Source organism: Trichoplusia ni, chromosome 6 (assembly GCF_003590095.1).
Source record: "Trichoplusia ni isolate ovarian cell line Hi5 chromosome 6, tn1, whole genome shotgun sequence".
Classification (NCBI taxonomy): Eukaryota; Metazoa; Arthropoda; class Insecta; order Lepidoptera; family Noctuidae; genus Trichoplusia; species Trichoplusia ni.
Genome location: NC_039483.1, coordinates 12108106 through 12132536, shown reverse-complemented (window position 1 = coordinate 12132536; position 24431 = coordinate 12108106). Strand labels below are relative to the sequence as shown.

The window sequence follows — 24431 nt, the reverse complement described above, 5'->3', positions numbered from 1 at the left end:
AAGCAATTGTTTTATTAAAGACATAATAAACATGTTAATAAAGTGAATAAATACAATAATATAATCAATAACTGTAATGTCATGTATGACGAGACGCAGGAGGCAACCCATATTGAGAATAACATCAGATTGCGAGTACATGATATTTAAACCGACGACTCCTATTCTAAATAGCTAACGTGTATCACAGAGGCGCTCTGCCAAGTGTCTGCTACCGATCATTGTTTTAGTTCACAGCAGATATAATATACGTACTATGTAACAACACACATCAATAAAATAGCTTTAAAGTTATAACTATCATCTATTGCTTCTTTTCGCTGCATAGTAGAATGGAACTAATTTTCTAAAACAATGTCTGTGCATCCATCAACTCGCGCCTTTCACAAGTCTATGAATATGCTGATATTATCACATCATAACTGCCTACATTGTATCTATTTACTCTGAATAATATACATTGTTATATTTAAATGTACTTAAAATAAATGTGTTTTAAAAAGACGTGATTCTGGAAGATCTGGGTATTTCGTCTTCTTAGACTATGGAGATATAATGACTCGTTTGCATTTGATATTATATCTTCAATAATCTAGACATAGATAGAGAAACGCCCCTGGAAGATTTATTGTAACTTTGTACATGAGTGCCTATATAAACTTTAATATTCAATTTATAATTCTTACGATGAAGAACGTAAATATATTACTTACTCGGATATTGACATTTTGTTTGTACACATTTATTATTAATTCACCTATTAGCTACAGACGTTGCCTGTGAAATAACTGAGGAACAATATAAATAGTTACACGAAAAGCATTAAATAAGTAAGAAGTTGCTCCCGTTTTTGTACAAATAGCTTCGACAATAAGTTATATTATATCACACTAGTGACACTAACAAATAAATACAGTCAAGCGATTACATTACTTTATATTTCAGGGCCTTGCATATATTATTAAGCTGCTAAATACAGTTACCAAAGTACAGACTTGATATTGACTGGAAGTTACTTAAGACAGTATTACAGAATATCGGGAAGAATCTTTAAATCATGGAAGACGTTATAAGCTGTCAGAACCAATTCTAAAGTATCGATATTATCTGGAAAATAGTGGAAGTTGTCAGTTGACACTATCGAGACTGTAAAGTTTGTTCAATTCAATTCCTGCGATGAGTTAGTCGGTTGTTCCGAAGTCGTCTTAAATGCATGTGGCACTCAATCGTCATTAGTAACATAAAATACACAACGTACACATTTTCAAAAAGCGACATGATATACGCAGCGTATGTTAGTTAATAATTAATGTCATAATGATTTATACCTTATCAATTTATAATTTCAATCTAGTTGTTATTTAGTTATCAAAATTTCACTAGCCTTTTATAATGTTATTTTATTACACCATAAGAGCAAGGCCAACATTTTTGTAGATTGCAAAGAAACTAAGAGAATGTTGCGATATTGTCACCAGTGTTGAGTATACCTGAGGGGATATATTCTATTCCTGAAATTGTATCCTCATGCAATAACAAATTTATAGGTGCAATATAACAGCATTCCCTAGCTGTCTTTTGCTACTAGTTAAGTCGTATAGAAAGCGTTTTACGGTTATGATCACGTTGACGATGTAAATGTGTGATTAACTAGTTCATTATTGAAGTCGAAGTCTGATCGTATTAACCTACTGCGTTAAAAAAATTAGCCCACCGAGAACACGCTACGCCATTAGATAAATTACTAACGAGACGAGACAAGACGAAGAACGATATGTATTCGAGAGACACCGTACAATCAGGAAGTATGGAGTGAAAGAAAAATGTTCATAGATGAAAATATAAGGATCATGCATGCTGGCTCAGCACAAGACCGTTGGCGGAAGAATGGCGATGGAAGACGCAGTTTAATTATTGCACAACAATATTTAACTCTGGCGTTACACTACTATCTTATTTACCAATATGTACTCCACAAAAATAATAAAATCTTGTCCCAATAACACAAGTAACAGGTACATGTCGTGCTTCAGTAAGTTCCTAACAAAATTAGATATCAACTTGACACTGTTCTTATTTGTCAGTTTTATATATAATTTAGTTACAAAACGTAAAAATACTCTGCAATATCATTATCAGAAAATTTATACACGTACATACTTTTATAGTTAGAAGTTCTCTCTTGTTACCGTAGTCTATCGAGTTATGACATATAATGGTATCACACTATACACGGTAAGATTACCTATACAATAGTGATGGGTGACCTATCCTCGTTGTACGGTCTCTTAAAGTTACGCATTATCGTCGACGGGGACACAAATCCGCTATTTCTAATTGACAATGAATTAATGGAAATTGCATTAAATTGGACACAATTCAATTCTTGGTATTGATAGATTTCCAATCATTGTATGGGAAAAGTACTTAGGAGACTACGAGTAGCGTCATTTGAATCCAATTTTCGGCAATTCATCCGCAATTGTAAATAACGGATTTGGGACCTTGGTCTTAGTACAGTGAGTGCGAACTACATGTTTCTAGTCTGACACCGTACACGTATAATGAAGTAACAACATCAACTAAACATCGACGTGATTATTATCTATGTATTAATTCAGACATCACACGGCATTTGATTGCCCGGTGTTTTCAATTCTTGAAGGTCTGGCGATCATAGTAAAGTTTTTATAACGATATTTGTAAAAGTTCTTGCATTTGTCATTGGTAGGTCTTGCGTGTGATGTTTGAATCCTTCTCTATTGAGATGTGTTATGTCACTTAATGTAAAGTTAACGATAATGCATTGTTTTAATGCTTACACAATATGAGTAGATACATTGACTAAAAGCTCAGCTCTTAGCGTTACATGAACTCGAATATTTTGTTTGTGAGATATTCCAAATGTGCATTTTGAACATTAGGGTCTTAAGGTTATTTTTTTTATAAATCTGTTTTATAATATCCAAATTAATCATGACGAAAAATAAGTAGACATTTCAGCATGGATGTTGTCTAAAAAGTAATTTATAAAATTACTCAAATTTGAAACAAAAGAGTAACAATTGCTTCTACACTTATAACCAAAAAATACACAGTTATCTACATCTACATTTTGACCACATCAATTTGAGAGAATGCTAATAATTCTTCCTTTAATCCTATCACGGTATCTGCCTCAGTCGATGTCGAAGAAAATATAGCAATATCAACAAAATAACAATCTGTATTTGCGTCAGTACAGAAAAGAACCAGCTTTATTCCCAGAACTAAGGTAACTGAATGTTAATGAGTAGGTATAACATTTTCATCTAATACTGAAAATATAATGTTCCAAAGTTTCTCTATCGACATCGACAAAAGCTTTCTAATATTCCGACGTTACACAAAAGACCTAATTTCGTTGTAGTTTTCAATAGGATCTTTCACGCGCATACCCGTGTTAAATAAATAAATGTTAACAAACAGCAAGTACCTAGCTTTGTTACCTACGATAGGGTGCTAAACTGACAAAGCGTAGAATATTTAGATCTTGAGATTAAAAGTAACAGATAAATCTATTTAGTATTCGTGCATCGTGTATGAGTTGTCGTTTAAAAGCTGTAAACTGATCTGGTCATTGTCCAGTATATATATATTTAAACATAATACATTGCGCATGTACACACAGCAGAAAGACCAGCACTCACCATCAGTTATTTGTGAATAAGTACGATTATATTAAGCAGTGTTGACGTCACGCTACGAATATTATAATGCGGTGCTGTAGATGGTATCACTGGAACTTTGCTGATTGTACTTCACTACACAACAGGCACTTATTAATGTATTGACATTTTCTTCAACGAAATAATCTTGGCGACTTACGTTTAAGCTTGAATTCCTTCGTCACAGAAGATGAATGATGAAATAGCACATTATTGATGAATGTATACAATCATATTGATAATATTTAATATAAATTCGCGCAGTAACTTTAATATTTTATCACGAATTTAACACATCTTAACACTAATAAACAATTAATTACTTTAACATTAAAATACTTTTAGAATTCCACATTTGAATTGTTAATTGCTAAAAATTAGGTATTATTACAATTCCATTATTCTATCAGTGTTTCAGTTTGGAACAATAATCGCTCATTTTGCGTCGTTATGGTCTTATAAAACTTTTGCACGTTAACTTAGTGTTCTCTTGTGTATTTGAGCGTTGGTAGTAGCGGCGTACTTTGTAACAATGTACACTGCCGGTACATCGACGCTAGTCTACTTTCTCACACGATAAATACAATGTAACACCATCACTCCTAATAATTTGTCATATTCAACTTACACTATTTCACTTATTCATTGTTCATAGTTTCACTGTGCTAATGTTATTTCGAGCGAACGAGAAAACGTTATACAAATAACAAAATAAATACTTATTAAGTATTATATAACAGGAAGCTCTTTTTGTGAACGAAACTTATAACGGGAAATCGTAGTGTGCCGCATTCCACTTAGTTTATATCTCTCACGTGTTTTGTAACAGTACTTGAATGCAGGCACAGAGTACGACGAAGGTTACTTAGAAATCAGTGGTATGAGGCGCGAACGTTCGCTCAGCCTGCGGTCAGGGGGACTTGATAGAGGGCGACGTGTGAGTGGGGGAGAAGGTCTGTGGCGAGACGAGCGGCACCAGCTCGGGCTGGAGCCGCGGCCCGCGTCACACCGCCGGCTCCGGCGCGACCGTCATCTCCGCGAACTTCACCTCGCGCCCGCGTCGGAACGACGTGCTCCGCCGCGGGGGACTGCGCCGCCGCGCCGCTGCTGCCGGCTGCAGGCTGGCCGACGACGCCTGTGTCAGCAGTCGCGGAGGCTGCGCTACTCGCCCGAACGGTGATTGCCGTAGGAACTGACGGGCTACCATTGGTTGCCAGTATGATGTTCCTAGAAGAAACATATGTTAACAATGCTTGTCCCTTCAACTATATCGATTGGCAGTCTTAATCCATGTCACAGTTATATACCTTTAGTGTTAGTGCTTCTTGCGCGCCACGCACTGCTACGTAGCCTGCCGCGCGTGCCTTCGTGTACGGCGTCGACGCTGGCGGAGCGCGTCAGGTGTGATGGCTGACCCTCATGATCCGCCACGCCAGCGCCCAGACCCTCACTCACTGAATACAGCTTATGCGTTATATCTTTGCCTGGAATTATACCGAAAATTATCTTTCCTTTGACGTCAATTGTAATGAAGATATCTCATAAAATGTTCGAAGAATAGCTTAATTTAATTTTGAGACAGGATGTTCTGTTTTAATCGAAAGTTTTGGTTTTACTGCTATTTTCCGCCTCATAAATCTAAAAGCATTTGAGACACGCGCAGGATGCAATGTCTCTATCATAAATCTCAAATTGTTTAAGTGTATACAGGACAGTTATGTGTGTTAAATCTATATCCAACGACTCTCAAATAAGCAATAACCATTATACTACCAATGTTATGACACATTTATTATGTTCTCGTGCGTAAGAAAATCTACTTATAGGATTGACTTTGATCGGGCTATTTCTGAAACCCGAATCTATAATTTCGTAAAAGCTTCATAGAACATATGCATTGGGAAAGTTCCGTCATAATGCACTTTTCTTTTGTTCTATGTATAAACCTATCTACTATTGTATATGCACGGTTTTTTCCTCTTGCAATGTTGTTTAATAAAATGTTTTCTTCATTAATACTTTATATTAATTTCAAAGAAACACAAATAGTGTATTTGTGGGCAAATAGCTTTTCATTCACACCCTAATTCGGTTTATATAAACAATAGTCCGGCCACGGTGGAGAATTCCTTTATACTAAGGATATAATAGAAAGCTATTTCAGCCAGTGTCGTGCCTGCCTCGCATTTGCAACGAAGTTCGGGGAAACATATAAACAAGTTTGTACGTCTCGTAGGACCAAGCACGGAATCGTGACTTCGAAGATCTCACAAAAAACTAAGGTTTTAAAGAAAATGTATTCGATTCATTTAGCTTTTTATCTTCAGCAGTTGAACTTTAAAACTGGGGTATTTTGGCTATGCTGTAGGCATTCGCACAGTTAAGAAATTGTTTTTCACCAGCTTTAAAAGACGTTACAATAGATTTAAAATGAACTCTGAATCTTCCATCCTGTTTATTTTGCGAAACACCTAATAAAGAAATATGATTAAAGTTTCGTAAGAATTAGTCGCAACAAAAACATTAAAGGAGACTGACCTATAAGGCAGTCGAGCACGACCTTGAGTGCGGGGCGGTGACGCAACACGCGCTCCAGGCGCATGCGCGGCCAGCAAACGCACGTGCACACTTCTTCCGCGATCACGCTCACCTGAGGAAAATAGGGACTGTCAAAATTTACCTAAAACATTTAAAAGACAACAAAAAACCCAAAAAAGATTACAATTTATTATCCTTCAACAAAGTTAAGGTGACTAACTTTTTTAACTCTACTTCATTTCTACGCGATTTCATCAGTCATTGCCTAATGCGGATGGATTTTTATGTTCAAAGCCGTACTCGTGATAAAGGTTTCCCAATTTTCTATATTGTTGGTTGAGAAATCAACCTTATCTGATTTATAATATTAAAATTAAGGCATTTTGCTGTTGTTGTCCTTGTTCGAGATAAATAATTTTGTCAATCTTATATATTTCATGTTGTCCGTTGTTCCACTGGATAATAAATTTCGTATGAATTTTCAGATATGGGTTGAGAATTATTTTAGCTTTGTGAAATTCTTTGGCATCTAGAAAATATAGTTCTGTGTTTGGTAAAGTAGAAATGAATTTCAATGTCTAAAATTTTACTTTTTATTTTCATTAGCTTTTTTAATGAATCCATTCGTTTCAACAACTATAGCTTACTAGGTAAACGTAAATATTACGTTTACCTAGTAAATATTACCGAAATAAACGAAAATATTACCTTTTAATTGTTTATAAATAGATTATAGGTTAAATTTTATTGTTCCGAAAAAACATACATTTAAAAGTTTTAAATTTAAAAAATCTAATATCGTTTTCTGGCTATTATAAATTCAAAATTTAAATAGTACATATACAAAAAATAACCAAACAAAAAACTTGGTATTCATGCATATCAGTTCTATAAAGTCGGAGAGAACGTGTCTCGAAAGAAGTCGTAGATAAAGATCTTTTGCCCAGCACTCGTATAGATTCAAATAAAGTAGCCTCGAGTTTTCCAATAAAGTGAGTCGCTTTTCCGGATGATCCGCTGTTGTCTCCATTCCTTATATGCAGCTGTGTAATGTAACGTAGTAGCGAATGCAAACCATATTATAGTAAAGCTAAAATGAGAGATCGCGGAAATGTAAATAATCTTGGTTTACGCTTACAATGTTATTTACTAACGAAATGTGGTTTTGATTTAATGTTTGCATTAAATTTTACATTTTGAATTATGTTTTTTGGTATCTTACTTTAAATGTTAATTTAATTTCATAATAAATATTTACTTTCATTATATATAAACTAAAAAAAAATGTCTCAGAGTTGCATGTTATGTTACAATAAACACATCACCGATGCAACGCTTCTTTATAACGTGTTTTTTCGTCGTAATATAGTCGTTTATAATATTTATTATTATCACTAAAGAAGGAAGATATCGTTACGGTGAAAAATTGTATTGTACGCATAAATAACACAAACCGTCCGTCTATTTATTTAAATGGTTACACATAAACATAATTAAGCGTTGTTTTCTATTCCCTATAGGAGTATTTTCGGTTAAATATTCTTCCCCCGTGAGGAGAAGATGTGGGGTAAATGAGTCGTTCATTATTGTGCACCTGTCCGCACCTCACCCACCCTTACACAAACCGAAACACAGAACAGACCTTAGCAATAACTTTGTTATACACTTACATTTATAAACAGTACGGTTTATCTAACAAAACAAATGAATAACAGTTATAAAAGGGAACCGTCTAGTTGCACAACCTATAGTACAAATATTAAATACAGTTGATCGTTGGACTGCGAAGTTAAAGGTCGAAGGTTTAAAGCCCGTCTCCAATGTCTTTTTAATGTCATGTGTATAATACAACTTGCTAAAGAGAATGCTTGCAGTACGTATGTGTAAATTCCCGTCAGTGGGCTACGGGCACCGGGTTTTACATCTACGATACAATAAAAAGTCAATCAATTGAAATTACAAGACAATTAATGTAAACAATAAATATGTTATTTTTTTTAAAGAAGTCTGTATAAATTATTCGTAGAAACTTCATGAACAAGAGAACATACTACAAAATGTCAGTCTTCTGTCTACTGGGAAATTCATAATTGAATGTCCGCATGAACAGCACACAAGATAAAATATTACTAAGAAAATATATGGAAACTTAACAAAACCAAAAAGTATGCATGTTACTATAAAACCTTCATTCGCAACGAGAAGAAAAAAGGTACAAATTCGCATGTTTATGTCACTATAAAATTGATAGATTTTATGTAGCAACATGTTTAGAAATGTTAATCCTAGTTTTATCAAGCATTATGGATCCAATTTAATAAATACCCAGTCATTAAGATAATGCTTTATTCCGTGCCGCCCCTGAATTATTTAATGTAATTGTGCGTAGAATTACAATGAGTACTCGTCCGAAGTGATACGAGAAAAGATGTTAACGATATTGGCTCTCATCTTTCATGGATAGAATTACGGCGCGCGTGAGTTATTTTGTCATTCGATAGAAATAATATTTCATGGAAATCGGCAATCTGTACATAATCATGAGAAAGGACGATATTTATCATCTTATATTACGTATTTCAGATAATAAAGCATTATTTCTTTGAATGCTATAGTTCGTAGCAATATGTTAATGACGCTGAAAATAAGAAGGAAATTTTCTTTAGATCGTCGTGAAGCTTTAAACCATTAGTTTTGTATAATATTACAAAGTTGACATAAAGTAGTTATAATTTACGTACCTGGAAGACATCATCGGATTGTTCACGATTGGCCTCCCACTCCGGCGAGTCAACGAACTGGTAAGGCTGTATGAAGTGAAGATGTGTCTCGTCACAGCTTACTCGCATCCTATTAAAAAACTCATATGTCAGTGTCACAAATACGCATAACTTACGTCAAACCCTCTTTGGGCTTATCAATAGAAGCGAAATCAAATCAGACTAATATATTATACTCTAATTTGACATGACTTATAACTGCCTAACCCCTAGCTCATATATACAATTCGGTATAATTATTAAACCTGAAAACTTTTTATACGCCAGTTCTTTAGTTATAAATTAGCTGCGGTAACGCAATACATGATAAACATAATACATGCGCATTTTACATGGTAAAATATATGAAAATGCGAAAGTCCTACCTTGAGTACTCAAATTTATTATAGAGCCGCTATAAAAATGGCTTACAAGGGAATTAGAATCATTAGCTTATGGGCTGCCGTACATTACCCCCGTGCCGAGCCCAGGCAAGTGCAAAGCTTTTAACAAGTCTATACACCTATAGAAAGTGACTGAAACAGAGCACCTAACATCGAAAACGTTTTAAAAGACACACCAGACTAAATATTCAAAATGGTTTCCAGACTTAATTGAGCCATTGACATCAATTTCACTTATATTACCCATAGTTTTTGGGCCGTAATGATATTACGATACATATATTCTGTAAATACAACCTTGTTAATTTTTCTATTCAGTGTTGCTACGCACGCAATGCTTGAAGCTATACGAACAACGATTAAGGTCTGCGTAATATTTGACCCCAAATGTACGGGTTCATGATTGAATAAAACTTTTATTCAATATTTTACTCTACCATTTCATAAAACCTTAGAGAAAATTTGTATTATCGTTCTCTGAAAATGTTCAAAAGTATTTTTTGCATGATTGCGAAGCTATTTTACTTGCTTTCATGACTTAAAACTAACCCCTTTATTACTTGTTAGTTACTTGTAAACGTAAATTACTTATACAATGCATGCATACTAAAACAAATTACCAACACTTAAAACTTAAAAACGTCTATAGGTATGCAGTTTTCATAATATAAATTATGTGATAGACCAAAACTTTTTCTCTAAATTTATCATTGTGAAACCCACATTAGGTTCCGAATTCAATTATAGCATTTGCCCTGAAAGTTTCCAAAAACTTGTATTGACTTAATATTCCTTTTAACTTTATATCAAACGAAACATTTTACAGTTAAATGGTTGTGTTCAATTAGACAGGGAATATTTAACGATGCTTCTTTTATGCTGAAGCACACCCGTTCATACAATGCCGGCGATGATAAAACAAAGAAAAATATTTCTTTACGAGTAAAACAAAAGGAACATGTGTAGGTATCTTATTTTACATTGCGAGGGTCGACGCTCGTCTTTGAATTGTTTATTTTGTAGCCCTATACCCTCGATATTTTTCTTTATGAGATTTTTGGGAACATCCATTTAGTATTTAATTTATACCGTAATAGATGACGCGTCCCTAGATAGAGGTTTAATTAATTAGATAGCCTCGGTGTCCCTTAACACTTTATTGATTATGTCTTCGGGAAGTTCTCGTGTCGGGACTACAAAGGCATCGATACAGAATTGAGTAGCACTTCCATTAAAATACTTATATAAGGGAATGTAGTACACCTACACTAAAGAAAATTAACTCGAAATGGAACGGAACACAGTATTTGTTGAACATACTTTCCCTTTAAAAGTATTGAGAGTCTCTCGTCGGCGGGCGTGACTTCTTCCACGGCGTACGCCTCCCCCGGGTCGAGCCGCACTATCCTGGCTTCACGCGTCAGTTCTGTGAAGTGCTTCTTGTTCACTTTCAGAGGCTTGAACAGTTTCAGGTATAGATCCGTCAGCTCGAGTGATAACGCTGGCGGGAGGAACCTGCCATGGAAAATCCGTTGAAAAATAGGAACGATTGTGACGTTAAGTAACAGACTATTCTAGATAGTCTGAATGAAAACTTCAGTATATTATTGCAATTTCACGTTGTATTCAATGATTAATACTGTAAGATATACTGGTATAAATACTACAGACATAATTCGCGTTTCATGGCAATTAGACGATCAGAGCATGATATTGATAACGCTCAGTGTAAATGATGTTCCGCATATACATAGATAGATAATTAAGTCCAGACAGATTAACTTCCAACATCTTAGCAAATAACGCTATCACAAACGTATTGCTATTCCTGTACCAAACAAAATAATAATAGAGCATTAATTTTCTTGGCGACGTACAAAACATGTTCGAATAATATGATTTTTGGAACCAAGAGCGCTCAACAAACCTTGTCGCCAAGTTTCTCGGAGCATGAACATGAAACAGCAGGATGTGCCGGATCTTTATAACAAATCTTGAAATACATTTGTAACTACCGTTATACTGGGGAACAGAGCAAGAAGTCCCTTTATGTGCGTTGAATGATTCAGTTCTTATTGAAAGCTCGCTCGCTTCTTGAAGCTTATAAATCTATTTGCAGATGAAAGTACTTTGAAGCGTTCCGAAATGACTGAAATGTTACCTTGGACAAAACTGATAAGGCTGTTATCAGAAAGCTGTTAAGCACATTCTATGTCCGAATGTCTTTAAGTCTTAGTCGTACCTTGAGCTTTAAGCCAATGCAAATGCATATATGACTATATAGTCAGATATATAGAGAGTTCTATCTCTACATTTAACTGTGTAGGCCAAAAACAATAACATGAAGTTTGCAAAACTAAATTTCAAGATATTCACACGCTCCGGATTACCTTCACAGCTAAACAATGTTTATAATAAGACTGACTTTCAATTAGAACTTTTTGGCTCCTATCTTACACCTTACCTTATTATTAAAAACACAGTGTGTATAGAGTTGACGAGCACCAGTGCCAGGCTCCAGGCGAGCACGTCGGGCGCGCACACCTCAGCGCCGGCCCACAGTCCCATCAGCACGGCGCCGGCCGCGGCCAGCGCCCGCAACACTAGTATACTCTGCTTGAAACTCTTTGGTGCTAGGAACGCGATCGCAAAACATAAGTTTGCCGCCTAGGAAAAAAAAATGATTTTATCATGTACGTTTTTTTTATATTTTAGCACGCTTCGAAGGCTAGCTTGACCAAAACTAACTTACTGTTCAAGAAGCTTACAAAAAAATGGTTCTAAATCTTCTCTGTAATTTGAAGCGACTGTTAAGCCACGTGTTGAAGAAAAAGCATTTGCAGAATTATCTCTGTACAAACATCTGAGTAGACGACATTCCACACGGGATCAAAACACAGTGGTGGCTGCAAACGGTAGGCAGTTATTCTTGCTACATATTTGATCAATGGAATAACTAGTTACCTGAAAGAGATCTTGTTGGGCGTTGGTCCACTTTGCACAGAACCAGTGGTGGTGTTCATCTGTCGAGTTCGAGTTGAGCAGGTCGAAGTCGGTGTCGAAAGTGGCGTTTAGCCTGGTGGCGTTGTAGACGAGCGTGGCGTTGAGCCAGGGCGCGGCGGACGCCGGCGCGGGCGCGGCCGGTGCCGGCGCCATGCTGGCGGCGCGCTCGCGGCCCGCGCCCCCCCGCGCCGCCGCCGCCCCGCCCCCCGCCCGGCCCGAGCGCTCCCCGCCGCCCGCGCGCCTTTCTCCGGACGACACGAGACGATTCAGTTGGGCTCTCGCTCTCAGTATTACCACCTCCATCACCACACCCTGCTGCCAACTTCACGGTACACCACACCCTACCTGTGACAAAAAAATGGACATGGTCATCAAAAATAATAGACATTCTTAAAATCAAGTACCTTACTGTTATGAACTACTCAAGGTTAGGGTTAAGTCTAATACTATGAAAATGGAAAATACTGTGGTAAAAGTATAAGCGAGAGTTTGAAAAAAAAAGAATGTGAAACTTCTTTTAACTACGCAAATACAAAAAAAAAACATGTGGAAGTAGAGGGCAATTCCATCACCAAAGTAAATAGGAAGTGTTTAATTAGCTAAAGACTCAAGTTTAACGGTTACGAATTCGCTAGTTGAAATAAGAAACAAAACTACTCTAACTAATTAAAGCGGCGAGGAACTAAAATTACGCCACTTTGCTAAAAATCTATATTGCACGGATTTGGCCCATTGACCTGTTTTGCAGGAATACTTGTACGCGACTTTAAACTAATTTTGCAAAATCTTCGGGACAAAACTAGAATAAAGTGACCGTGTTTATATGGCGTAGCCTCACGTAGCCGCCGCGTAGCAACTTGCTACGCATAGCACGCTCCTACACATATTAGTTTTTCCTCATCTCTAAACTTCAGCCCGGTTTTTTTGCAGAAGTTTTATTTCATAAAATTCTTGCCTTCGTAAGTTTAGATTTATAAGAGATTTTTGTTACATTAGAAGTTTTAAATAGTATAATATCAACCAGACAATCTCTCGTCTTAGCTTCTATGCTTATATAATAAAAATAAAATAAATCTATTAGCTTTTAACACATACTTGACTATCCATTTCCTAACCACTTCCACTTCCTTCCTAACCACAGTATTTCGAAACACTTGCTATGCTAAACATAGTCCAGACATGGAATAATAGACTTCGTTACACTACCTTATTTTCCAAAACACAAACGTTGCACTTAAAACCACTTAACTAAATGGGTCACTTAAATAGAATGAGCTAGCCACGTCTGCCTTATGTCGTCTGAGCTGTGGGCCAAAATAACCACACAGTGGAGACCATTGTGCAGACAATAAGGCAGCAAAGGGTATACCACAAATGCAACGCGACTAGGACAGATTCAGTATCAACTCGAAAAGAATGTAAGAAGTTTCGAACCCATTAACAACACAAGAATGTCTCCTTGTATCGAATACACCCTGTAGAGTCCTAAAGTCCGTCATAACTTAAACCTAAAATGCAAAACATTTTGCATTCTCCAATGAAATATGGCTACAAGCAAAACAATAGAACTAGCTTATTTTGTGACGGAACATAGGATTGTATGCAGCGGTCGGTAGGCGTGTAATCCGCGACATTTCCGCACACATTAAGTCATCGGGCAGGCGGCGGCAAGGCGGTTCGGGTCGGCTGCGGTCCGGCTGCGACTTGGCAGCGGCGCGGCTGCGTGGCGGCGTCGTATCGCGGCGGCGAGGAATCCGCCCGCCTGCTGCACACGCGGGCCTTGTTATCGCCACATCAACACATTTGCATTAAATTGCATTACTTACGACCCGACCGATGCATTAATACGATTCATTTGATGAACTGTTCATTTGGTCTATTGTTTCAAGCAGCCGTGGTTTATTTTTGGGTCAACGTGAGGTTTTTTGAAACAAAGAGACAATTAATCTTAGTCTCAGTCTGCCTCACGAAGGTTTGTAACGTGTTTAAGGTTTATGTATGCAAGTTTCTTATTCAATTTTATGTTCTGAATTACTAAAGGAATTTTATTAATATCGTCCAAAACCTTATATCACTGCAAGATACACTGGCCACATTTCTCTCGCAAAAAATAAACTGGATTTTATGAAACCATTTTTCAATTCTCGGGATATTCTTTTAAAAATCGAAAACTGGTTTCATGTAGTCGTTATTTTTTTTAATTGTTGAATGATTCAATGGTTTTCTAAACATTAAGAGTTCATAAACAATTTTGGCGCGTAAAATTATACAAATACTCGTAAGATAGGATCAAAATACTTTTTAATAAAAACTCCCAAAGATTTCAAGTCTTTCAAAGTTAAGACGAGACTGAAATATTTTATATAATAATAAAGAATAATAGTTGCGATAGCATGTCTCGGGTGACTTTCTCTACATGCTTGGGGAATAAGTATATGCAGGATCGTAAACTCGGTAGACGTCCATTCGGAATGCGACATAAAAGAATCATATAAAATATTTAATCGGGATAGAGGAGATATGAGATGTAGGTAGTGAGGATACCTGCATTTTATTTTGCAATATCATGCCTATACCATACCGTACATATACATTTCGTAGATCAGAATTGCACTTACAAATTAGAAGACCAGGTGATCTTGAGAACATCAATAAAAGAAAAGAAAGGGAAGGCTTAAGAGGCGCTTTTGGGAAATTAATAACAATTAATTACTTTCCTATAGAGGGGAACTGGCAAAATAGTCCAAGAGGTTTCCCTACGCCTATGATGCTACTCGTACAGACATTTTTACATTATTATATAGGTACTTACTCCAAGTTATCTATACTTATATATAAATCTGAAAAGTTTGTTTGTTTATTTGAACGCGCTAATCTGAGGAACTACTGGTTTAAAGGCTATATACCATCACGCTGCGGCTAATAGGAGCGAAGATAATGGAAATGTAGAAAAAACAGGACAGGTATGAATCATAACTTATATCTTCTAACCACGCGGAAGAAGTCGCGGGCAACAGCTAGTTCACGATACAACTACATATATCTATCCCATTATTTCCGCGCGGGAATATAACTTGAAAAGAATTTCATACATCCATATATAGAAGGCAGAAAATTACTCCTACACCACTCAACTGATAGGTTGATAGGTGACAAGACATTCTGTTCATATATTCGATTATTTACGCCCCATTGTTAAAGTTACCTCAATCCTGAAAGATTAAAACTTTTCCATAATTTGCCTATGAGTAAAACAGGACAAAATATTTTTATTTTCCTGATGGCTTAAAGAATTTTACGAAAATCTAACAATTTAGGACGAATGTGCGGTTTTAAATTAAATAAACTAAATAAAGCTATAGTAAAGCATTAACTTTACTAGTTACCTTAAATTATACTGACAAAAGAATCACGACTTGAATATATTTACAGCCCAATTTCGAGTACGCTTGATTAGTTTCGGATTTATCCAGATCCCTTAATTTAAGTTTTGCTTGTGACCTCGCTCGGAAGGATTATGAATGTCCCTCAGTTAACTTACAATACAGACCCACAAATAGACGTTTGCTCAACAAATGAGTTCGTAAAAAGGGTCATTTTATACATATTCATTTAAGTAAAGCTTCCCTCATATATATGTTTATAATATATGAATAGTTTGAGACTTACTCATAGACGATATCTCTATATCGTATTAACCCCGAAACACCCATAGCCTTTTATAGAATTATACAGGACTAATTATCGAGATATTATCTTTTTTGACGTAACGGTATTGATGACGTCATTTTCATCAAGTTTTTTACGTATTTTTTGAAATTAAATATCTAGAATTCCTTTTAGAAGCCCTAGTAACGTCTAGCTATGAGATTGCATCGGATTAAGTCCACAGTACATACGTATGCACATTCTGTCTGTACACCACAAGCACAGTGAATGCCTGCTAAATATTCTTGTATTCTCTGTCGGCACTCATCATACTTTTAAGAAACACTCGTCAGTGCAAAGAGCTCTTGACGTGGCCAACCTCTTTTAAAGCTCTAATCCTCGTGTTCCAGCGTCTGGTTAACCCTTGCCTTGTAAACTGGCATTTTAGTTTATTTTTGTCTCCTTTCTCGTCCTACGAATCATATTTTTGCCTTTTAATATTTTGGTTGGTTTCGTTTTGTAATTGAAATTGTAAAAAGTTTCATGTAATATGTGTTTAATTACCATTACTTGCTCATGCAGCTCAGCTTATTTTCTTAAACTTGTAAGTTTGTAAGCCAAATTAAGAATGTTTATGACCATAACCTTACAGTGGGGATTTTAAATTAAACCCATATTACTTTGGTTTAACTTGCAGTTCGTTATCTGAATCTACCCTAAAATATCGTGCATACCAAAAAGCCTACGCAAGCCAACCTAGGACGCTCATCTAATCCCACAACATTCAAATATTATTGAGAAATAAGCTGTGAATAAAAACGAATGTAATATCCTCATGTCTATAGCAATCATCACTTAAAGCTTCATTTTTATTCTATTACGGAACCCAAGTTTTCGAATCACTAAAAAATACATTTACATTTATTTTGTCCTGCACAATCATTAGGTATTGACTATTGATGTATTACACAGTAGTCTGTACAGTGTTCACAGCACTCAGACGTACCGTGACCACTACATATCTAAGCGTCACGGAATAATCCTCAAAGGATTAGGCGGAGTGCTACCCTCATACCTACCATTTACCGACGAGGTTCACTTGCTTCATTACGTTCCAAGTGATTTGGCCCAATTTAGGTTACGGTTTGGAAATCAATTTATCAACCGACTTAATCAAGCTGTAACTAAAAAAATGAAATTTTTACTACTTTTCTTTGGCCAAAATATTGTAACAAAAAAAGCTTAATTATTAACTATTTTGCTTTATAGATAAAAATAAACTATTCCGATATACAATGATATGCTCTTTTACTTGTCTAAATTATATATCCAGGTATACGAAGCTCCTCAAACACCCTTTCAAGATATTAATCACTGTAGGAAGCAAAAGTGCTTTCTGAAGATCGTTCCAGTAAATCAAATGAAATATGTAAGTTTATCACCTCTTTAAGGGTGGCGTTGAGACAAACCTTTCAAAATAAAATATTATTTTGACGTGTTCCATGTAACTGGGTCACTAGGTCAGCTAGGAAGTGTGTACGTTAAACATTTTTGGCGTTGGATTGAAGTTTTGATTGATTTTCTGGATTTGAATCTAATTAAGTCTTATTAAATTAGAGACAGCCTGAACCTATAAATAACTATCGTATTACTAGACTTGGGTTACAAGTCGAAATTCCGCAATATATCCTAAATTAATTACTGTGTTTGTATACACCGCAAAAAAATGGACAATACCTTAAAAATAGGTTTAACTTATTCGGTAATCTGTCAGAAGGCCTGTACCTACAAAATATTCTTTTCTCGTCAAAACTGCAGACGCATTTACACAGTGATCGCACGGTATGTCCTTGTATATTATCATTCAGGGTATTTCTATAACAACTATGCTTAATAGGAGAGTTAATTAAAAGCTGGACGCCTTACAGAAGGTTATTGAAATAGTTCTCCAACTCAGTTGGACAACAATACAGAAAATTTCCATCGAATCAAAGTTGTAGTTGCACAACTCGTGCTCTACACAGTATACAGGCCGGGGGCAAAACTATTACGTGTGAAAACCATGATAGTTTTGTTGTCACGTAGGTATGCCAACCAAGGATATGATGTTTTGGTACTCCTATGGTCTGATAGGGGTGGGATTGTTTTTTTTTTCCGAAAAGCCATAATAATTAAAAATTTTGCAACATTGGGCTCTCCTTATCATTGTTATCAAATATCATCTGGGATTTACCAAAAAAACAACCGAAGCTGTAATAACCTAGTGATAAGACCGCAGGACATCCAAGACAATGGTTTCGAGTTCAATCCCAAGGCACGCAACGACATTTCGAACGTTGTATGAGTTTTAGCTTCAGAGTTTCGGAAGATTATGAGGATAAGAGGACATAGAGTGCACCTGTGTTTGCGCACATGTTTGTGCACTATAACCCCACGCAAGTGGCTTGTCTTTCGATACCAGCCGCCGTGGTCAATCGGTCAGCACCTTATGAATCCAAAAATTAAACCGGCTCTCTTTTTTTGGGTTAGTATAATCTATATCTATCTATACTTCTATACTAATATATAAAGCTGAAGAGTTTGTTTGTTTGAACGCGCTAATCTCAGGAACTACTGGTCCAAATTGAAAAATTCTTTTGTGTTGAATAGACCATTCATCGAGGAATGCTTTAGTCTATAAATCATTACGCTGCGACTAATAGGAGCGAAGATACAATGGAAAATGTGAAAAAAAACAGGGCAGGTATAAATCATAACTTATATCTTCTACCCACGGGGACGAAGTCGCGGGCAACAGCTAGTTTCATAATAGAAGTTACATTTAAATGTGAACAGGCTCTATAAGAGACTCCTGTTACAAGAGACGTGTGGCTAAAACGTCATAAAACGACCATAATGTATCATGGCTTCTAAGATATAAACACAGATTTCCTAGGAATATTGTTGACTGTTTTACTATCGCTTTTATTTACTCGTACTCGTTGGACACTGAGTAAGTTCCTTATTCATATCAAAAGAGTAATGATTCTGACATTTGAAAAACAACGTACAGTTTGCCTTTAAATTTGTTGACAGCTGCACTTTTTTCAGCAGTGCGAAAATAAAACAACGTTCTTAAAATTGTAAAATAAAAATATTTTCTTAGAAATCGCCATATCTGACCACACTATGTAATTACTTGGTAAACTATTATTAGTTTAATAACCTATTATTAGTTAAATTACCTATTATTAGTTAAATTACCTATTATTTCTATTTGTGAAATGTTATGTCACTATTATATCGATTTAAAAATATGCTTTGAAGACACCATGTTTAAGTACCATGTGTCCAAGCATTTCGTATCAATGTAGATCGTTGTAGATCAAGTTAAATTGAAAATGCTGGACTCAAAAAGGCGAGCCTTCACTGAAGCAATATGTGGAGCAAAGCCACCTCCTACTTATTCAAATGTTATGACTGTGATAGCCATATTATGTAGTGGGTACTTTACACTTCATTTCTCTCTGTATCTCGTTTGGGATAAAAGTGAACAGTTTTACATACTGGCTGATAATATTGTCTGCACTGAGCAAACGATCAATGATCGCTCCTTTTCTAAATGAGAAGAAGGTTTTTAATCCTAAGCTACGAATAGACCCAGACAAAAATATCAACACCATATATGGTGTTGATATTTTTTTTCCAATCTTATATTTTTTGCAATTTGCTATGTACAATAACAATTTTAATTTTATAACTCAAAAGTAGTAATTAAGATTTTCTCGTTTGTACCATCTTGTTCTTATTATGGTACTTTATTAGACTGGTTTCCAGTTTCAATGATAAAAAGTCTCACGCCTCCTTATGCTCACTGATCCATCACTATCATGCCATGATTTAAAACGCGTTCTTTAAACCGGATTTTCTGTTTTTTTACCAGTTACATATCATCAAAACATAAAAAGCTATCTTTAAGTAATTCTGAATGGATTTAGGTAGGTGTATGAAAACTTGTTGACTTGTTACATATCATGGCTCTATCGGGACAAACTCTTAGGAGAACATAGATCTTAATACAAACTTTCCTCTCGCGTTTCAAACGTAAGTTATCATAAAATCTTACGGGTAACACGAGCCGTGGTACGTCACCTTGTTCGCAGTACTAACATATTTTATTGGCTTATTCAACGTGCATGTAGGTTACGATACCGACCAAATATGGCTTTTACGTTTAAGTAACATGCGGTATCGTAAAATATAATGCAGCTATTAACACGTCACATATAAACGCACCAGTATATAATGTACAACATGGTGACAATACGTGATCATGAAGTGTGCCTCATACATATGCATTAGTGTTTTTAATTCGTTAATGGAAGCCGACCGCTATCGGAAATATCGAGTGAGATTTTACTCCGGAAATATCGAGATAAGTGTCAAAAAATATGTTTCAATACAAGATTATTATCAACTCTTGGCAAGTTCTGCAAGGTTTTATTTTATAAACCAATAAACATTGTATTGTATTGTTCTGACATCACGTTTTTCTGTTTCGATGCTCTTATATGTGCTTGTTTCTATCTCGTCTACGTACATATGTGGTAAAATATTTTTCTGTAAATATGCCTTCCAGTGGAGCGCACTAATCTAAATAAACAATTGGTTGATGTGTGAGAGTTATTCCCTAGTTATTTATAGGCGAGATATTTGTATACATGTCGTGTGTGTGAGTGCAGGCTGGCACTGGCACAGGCCTGGCGACGAGTTGTCGCGACCGTCTCGCCGCCTACATTCACGAATATCTTCTTACATAGAATAACTGCCGACCTATAGAGAAACAAGAAATGCAATTTTATTGCACTTTGCTACATTAATAGCCTATTATTTTGGAGCTATGTCTTTTTTGCAAGTCAAGTAGTAGCCATGGAAATTCATTTCAGTTTTGAAAGCCTGGTAACATATTGTAGTATGGTTTGGTCTATCACACCCTTTGCTATATTTATCTTTTTTTGATTTATTCTAAAAGAGTTTTTATTCACCTATCACTGGGATGACACACTGGGGTGTAAATCATCAACATTAACTATCGACGATAATGCTTGATGTTGATTATACTATAAAGTTGACTTAATTAATTCATAAATACTAATTTCGTACAATTGCAGAATTTGATAAATTTTTAGTTATTATTGAGTTAAAACTCGTATCAAAATCGAAATAGTGTTATTGTACTGTTATAAAATAGCTCCATTTCAAAACGTTATCATAAATAATTTGCGTTTATTTTTGTCAGTTATATCCACTCCATTTTAAACTCTTGTTTTTTTGGACTGAGCGTTTATTATATTATTGGAATACAATTTTTGATGAGTATACGATCATTAGATATATCAAAATAGAGGGAAACAGAGATTTAACTTGTTGTAATTCTTACTTTCATTAATTCCATTACAAAAACTTTGGATACCTAAGTAATAAATAAAAATTACACTTCTCAATTATTACATCATAAAGAATAGTAGCATCCCTACATAAAGAACCTAACATAAAATTATATCTATTTCTATACATTACATTGTATCGCTACATAAATATTGGCAACTATTGTTTATTCCTATAACATAATATGAATATAACATTGTGTACGAGCTGTCGTTTTCCGAACCTTAAGATTGATGACGGCGGTTTGTAGCTTTTCTGACTCCAAGATATGCTGTATTCCCGATATTGCGTGACTTACAAGTCACGATTCTGAGCCCTTCCACCAAATTTATTGACTTCCAACCTTCTATGTCATTTAGAAACACGAAATAAAAATGAATGAAAAAATTATTGGTTTTCTCGATTTTTTGTACTCGACATTAAGCTTCGGTGACCAGCAAAGTATCCAATATTGAGTGGGCAAGAATTATGGAAGGAAAAGGTCGTGGCTCGACTGATATTTATTTAAGAGTTATAGTATATTTCATCTACTGAGTTTGGAACTCGAGTCACTAGGTGATAGTTGTTTATTTACATGAATTGGAAATTCAATGACATCGATAGGTATACAATAGTAGTGACGTTGCCAAGTTTGCCCATATTACATGTCTCGCAACGTGAGTACGATTCATACTCTGGACAAATTGCGATGCTGTTGTTGACTCCCCGTTTTCTGGATTTAGAGTTGTTATTGAAGTAGCAGGCAGCAAGCCAACCAGAAAGTAGGATATATATTTATGTCCGTTCGAATTTCAGTATTGTGTTATAGTGCAAATGTCACGAGTCTAAAGGTAGGATAAATCTCTACGAAAAAGACTCTTTTTACGATAGAAAAACAATAAAAATCACTTAGTTAGTAAAAATTAATAACACGTTTCTGGTGTATTTAAATTAGGAACCGCATGTATAGTTACCGTAAGGCGCTACATCTACGTATTACCCTGCGTAGATCTGTCTACGAAATTTCGTAGCAAAGGTTACGGTAATGTTACAATGAGTTTTCATTCGAGACTAGGCAGCAAGGTACCTTATCGACCCCGAGATCACAGCGTCTTTAGCCAGCGTGCAACGGGCGGCGTGAGATGCGAAGGGCCGCTCACCTGAGCAGCCTAGGACGCGTCCCGTCTCTCCGCCCACTTGTGGCGGTGGTGATTTCGGCAGCACGTCTTTCACGGAACGTCCGCATATCTGGCAGTCTCATGCCGTACCATCATAAAGCACCACAACACGAGAGAGCGCGGCACGCGAGTCGCATAGTAGTACAGGGCGCGTGATGAGGCGCTCACGGCGCTCGGCGGCGAGGGAGCGCGGCGCCGCGCGGCACGACTGACTGGCCGCTCGCTCTCCGCGCCGCGAGACGGGCGCGGCGCCGCCGCACGCACGCGCCATGCGCCCCCGCGCGACACCCGCTTCAACCCTTACTCCCATCTCGCTACTACCTACTTAGATATTATCAATAAAATTATTGTACGACATGAACTCGTCCGCTAGCTGCAGCCTGTCAATTGTTTAGTGATTTGTTGCCGGCCGTCACAACACGTACGTAAATTTATAAACATTTATGTATTTCTTGACCATACAACCATCGAAATCGGTGTTTGATGCTATTTAATGACTTGATTCTAAACAAATGTGTTGGTTATGTGTTTAGTGATACTTAGTCCTAATTCTTTATCTAAATAACCTTTTGTGAAACTGGAGTACACTTCGAGTATTGACATGTCGAGTGCCGGCAACGGTCCAGGCTTTTTCAGCAAGAAATGCCAATATAAATCATAGGAAGTAAAACGCTAGGTGGTAACTGCAAGAGATTAATAAACAAGACTTTTAAGGTTTTAAGTACAAGTCTGGGGTGTTACGAGCTCCATTTTGATGAATTAATGGTTTTTAATAATTGGAACTATTACTGTTGTGGCTATTTAACTATGAAACATACTGTAAATTTCGTTTGGAGAACGGAAGTGATTTAGTGCCGATCGATAATCTAGACTTCCATGACGCCTACGTGCATAGTTATTTACGACATTTTGTTTGGGTAGGAATTTACGACATAAAACAAGATTTCAATTAGGTAAATATGCGTTTCTATCTTTAGTAATTTATCTAAAAATATAAATTGTTTGTTTATTTCATTAAACGAATGGATTTATTCAACTTTTATGATTGAATGTATAACTGCGCGACGATTAGCGGCTGGCAGGACTCCAACGATGACAAGATGCGGGGCCTTGCTGCGACGACGCAGTCTCTCCAATTTTCTATGCTCCGAAAACAATATCACATTACAGTGATGACAAATTCGTGTGGGGGCAAATAGGGCACATTTATATCAGAAGTATGTTAAAATTTCACTGAAACACGTGTGGTTCAGGGTTAACCGGTTTTAGCCTTTTTTAATACCTGTAACTCACTGTCGTAGTCGTAAAGTTGTGTTCGTACCCAATATCTGTTTTGGTGCTCGGTACAAGGCCATCGATAAAAATAAATTTTGTAGTCCTAAAACAGACGAATGCGACGCTGACTGAAATGTAATGAATTCAAGGAAAACTCTTTTTCAGTGTAATGAAACATAATTATTATTGCTTTACCAAGCTTACGTAGGTCTTTACTTAAGTGGAGTTTTATTAAAATAATCTATATTGTCAAACATTGACAAACAGTGCATTCGCTTAATGCAGGAGCTTAATTTGTGCTATTTCTGTATTGGACCATACGGTCAAGCATATCGATCCTTCTTCCACCGTATTTAGAGCTCCTTTGTTAGGTACGCCATAGGCCATCAGATAACGGTTGGGAAGGTAAATCGCATGTAATGCTCAAGAATAGTGCGGTGTAGCGGTGGTGGATAAGGAAACATCGTGAGTGCGGGCCAGCCCAGCCTTGACCACGCCGGCCTGCAGGTGATC

At 36.3% G+C, this 24431-nt stretch overlaps 1 protein-coding gene across 2 annotated transcripts; it reads right to left on the bottom strand.

The window, feature by feature from the left end:
• Positions 1–3278: 3278 nt before the first annotated feature.
• LOC113495215 (blood vessel epicardial substance-like) lies at positions 3279–22837 on the bottom strand. Of its 2 annotated transcripts, XM_026873836.1 has the most exons (8): positions 22553–22837; positions 12373–12756; positions 11873–12075; positions 10729–10923; positions 8987–9095; positions 6246–6357; positions 5015–5191; positions 3279–4934 (listed from the first exon to the last, which is right to left on the bottom strand). In XM_026873836.1, the coding sequence occupies exons 2-8, from the start codon at positions 12712–12714 to the stop codon at positions 4711–4713; spliced, it is 1362 nt and encodes a 453-aa protein (XP_026729637.1). In that variant the 5' UTR covers positions 12715–12756; positions 22553–22837; the 3' UTR covers positions 3279–4710. The 2 variants fall into 2 exon arrangements, with proteins under 2 accessions (XP_026729637.1, XP_026729639.1); XM_026873838.1 differs by lacking the exon at positions 22553–22837 and having other exon boundaries at positions 12373–12839.
• Between the last annotated feature and the right edge of the window lie 1594 nt (positions 22838–24431).

What these genes read in the sequence shown, in the direction of transcription:
- LOC113495215 (XM_026873836.1), bottom strand. Translation starts at nt 12,714, where the DNA reads ATGGAGGTGGTAATACTGAGAGCGAGAGCCCAACTGAATCGTCTCGTG. An exon ending in CCCAACAAGATCTCTTTCAG is followed by an intron (nt 12,076 to 12,372) that starts GTAACTAGTTAT and finishes TTTTTTTCCTAG; the next exon opens with GCGGCAAACTTATGTTTTGC. An exon ending in AATCCGATGATGTCTTCCAG is followed by an intron (nt 6,358 to 8,986) that starts GTACGTAAATTA and finishes TATTTTCCTCAG; the next exon opens with GTGAGCGTGATCGCGGAAGA.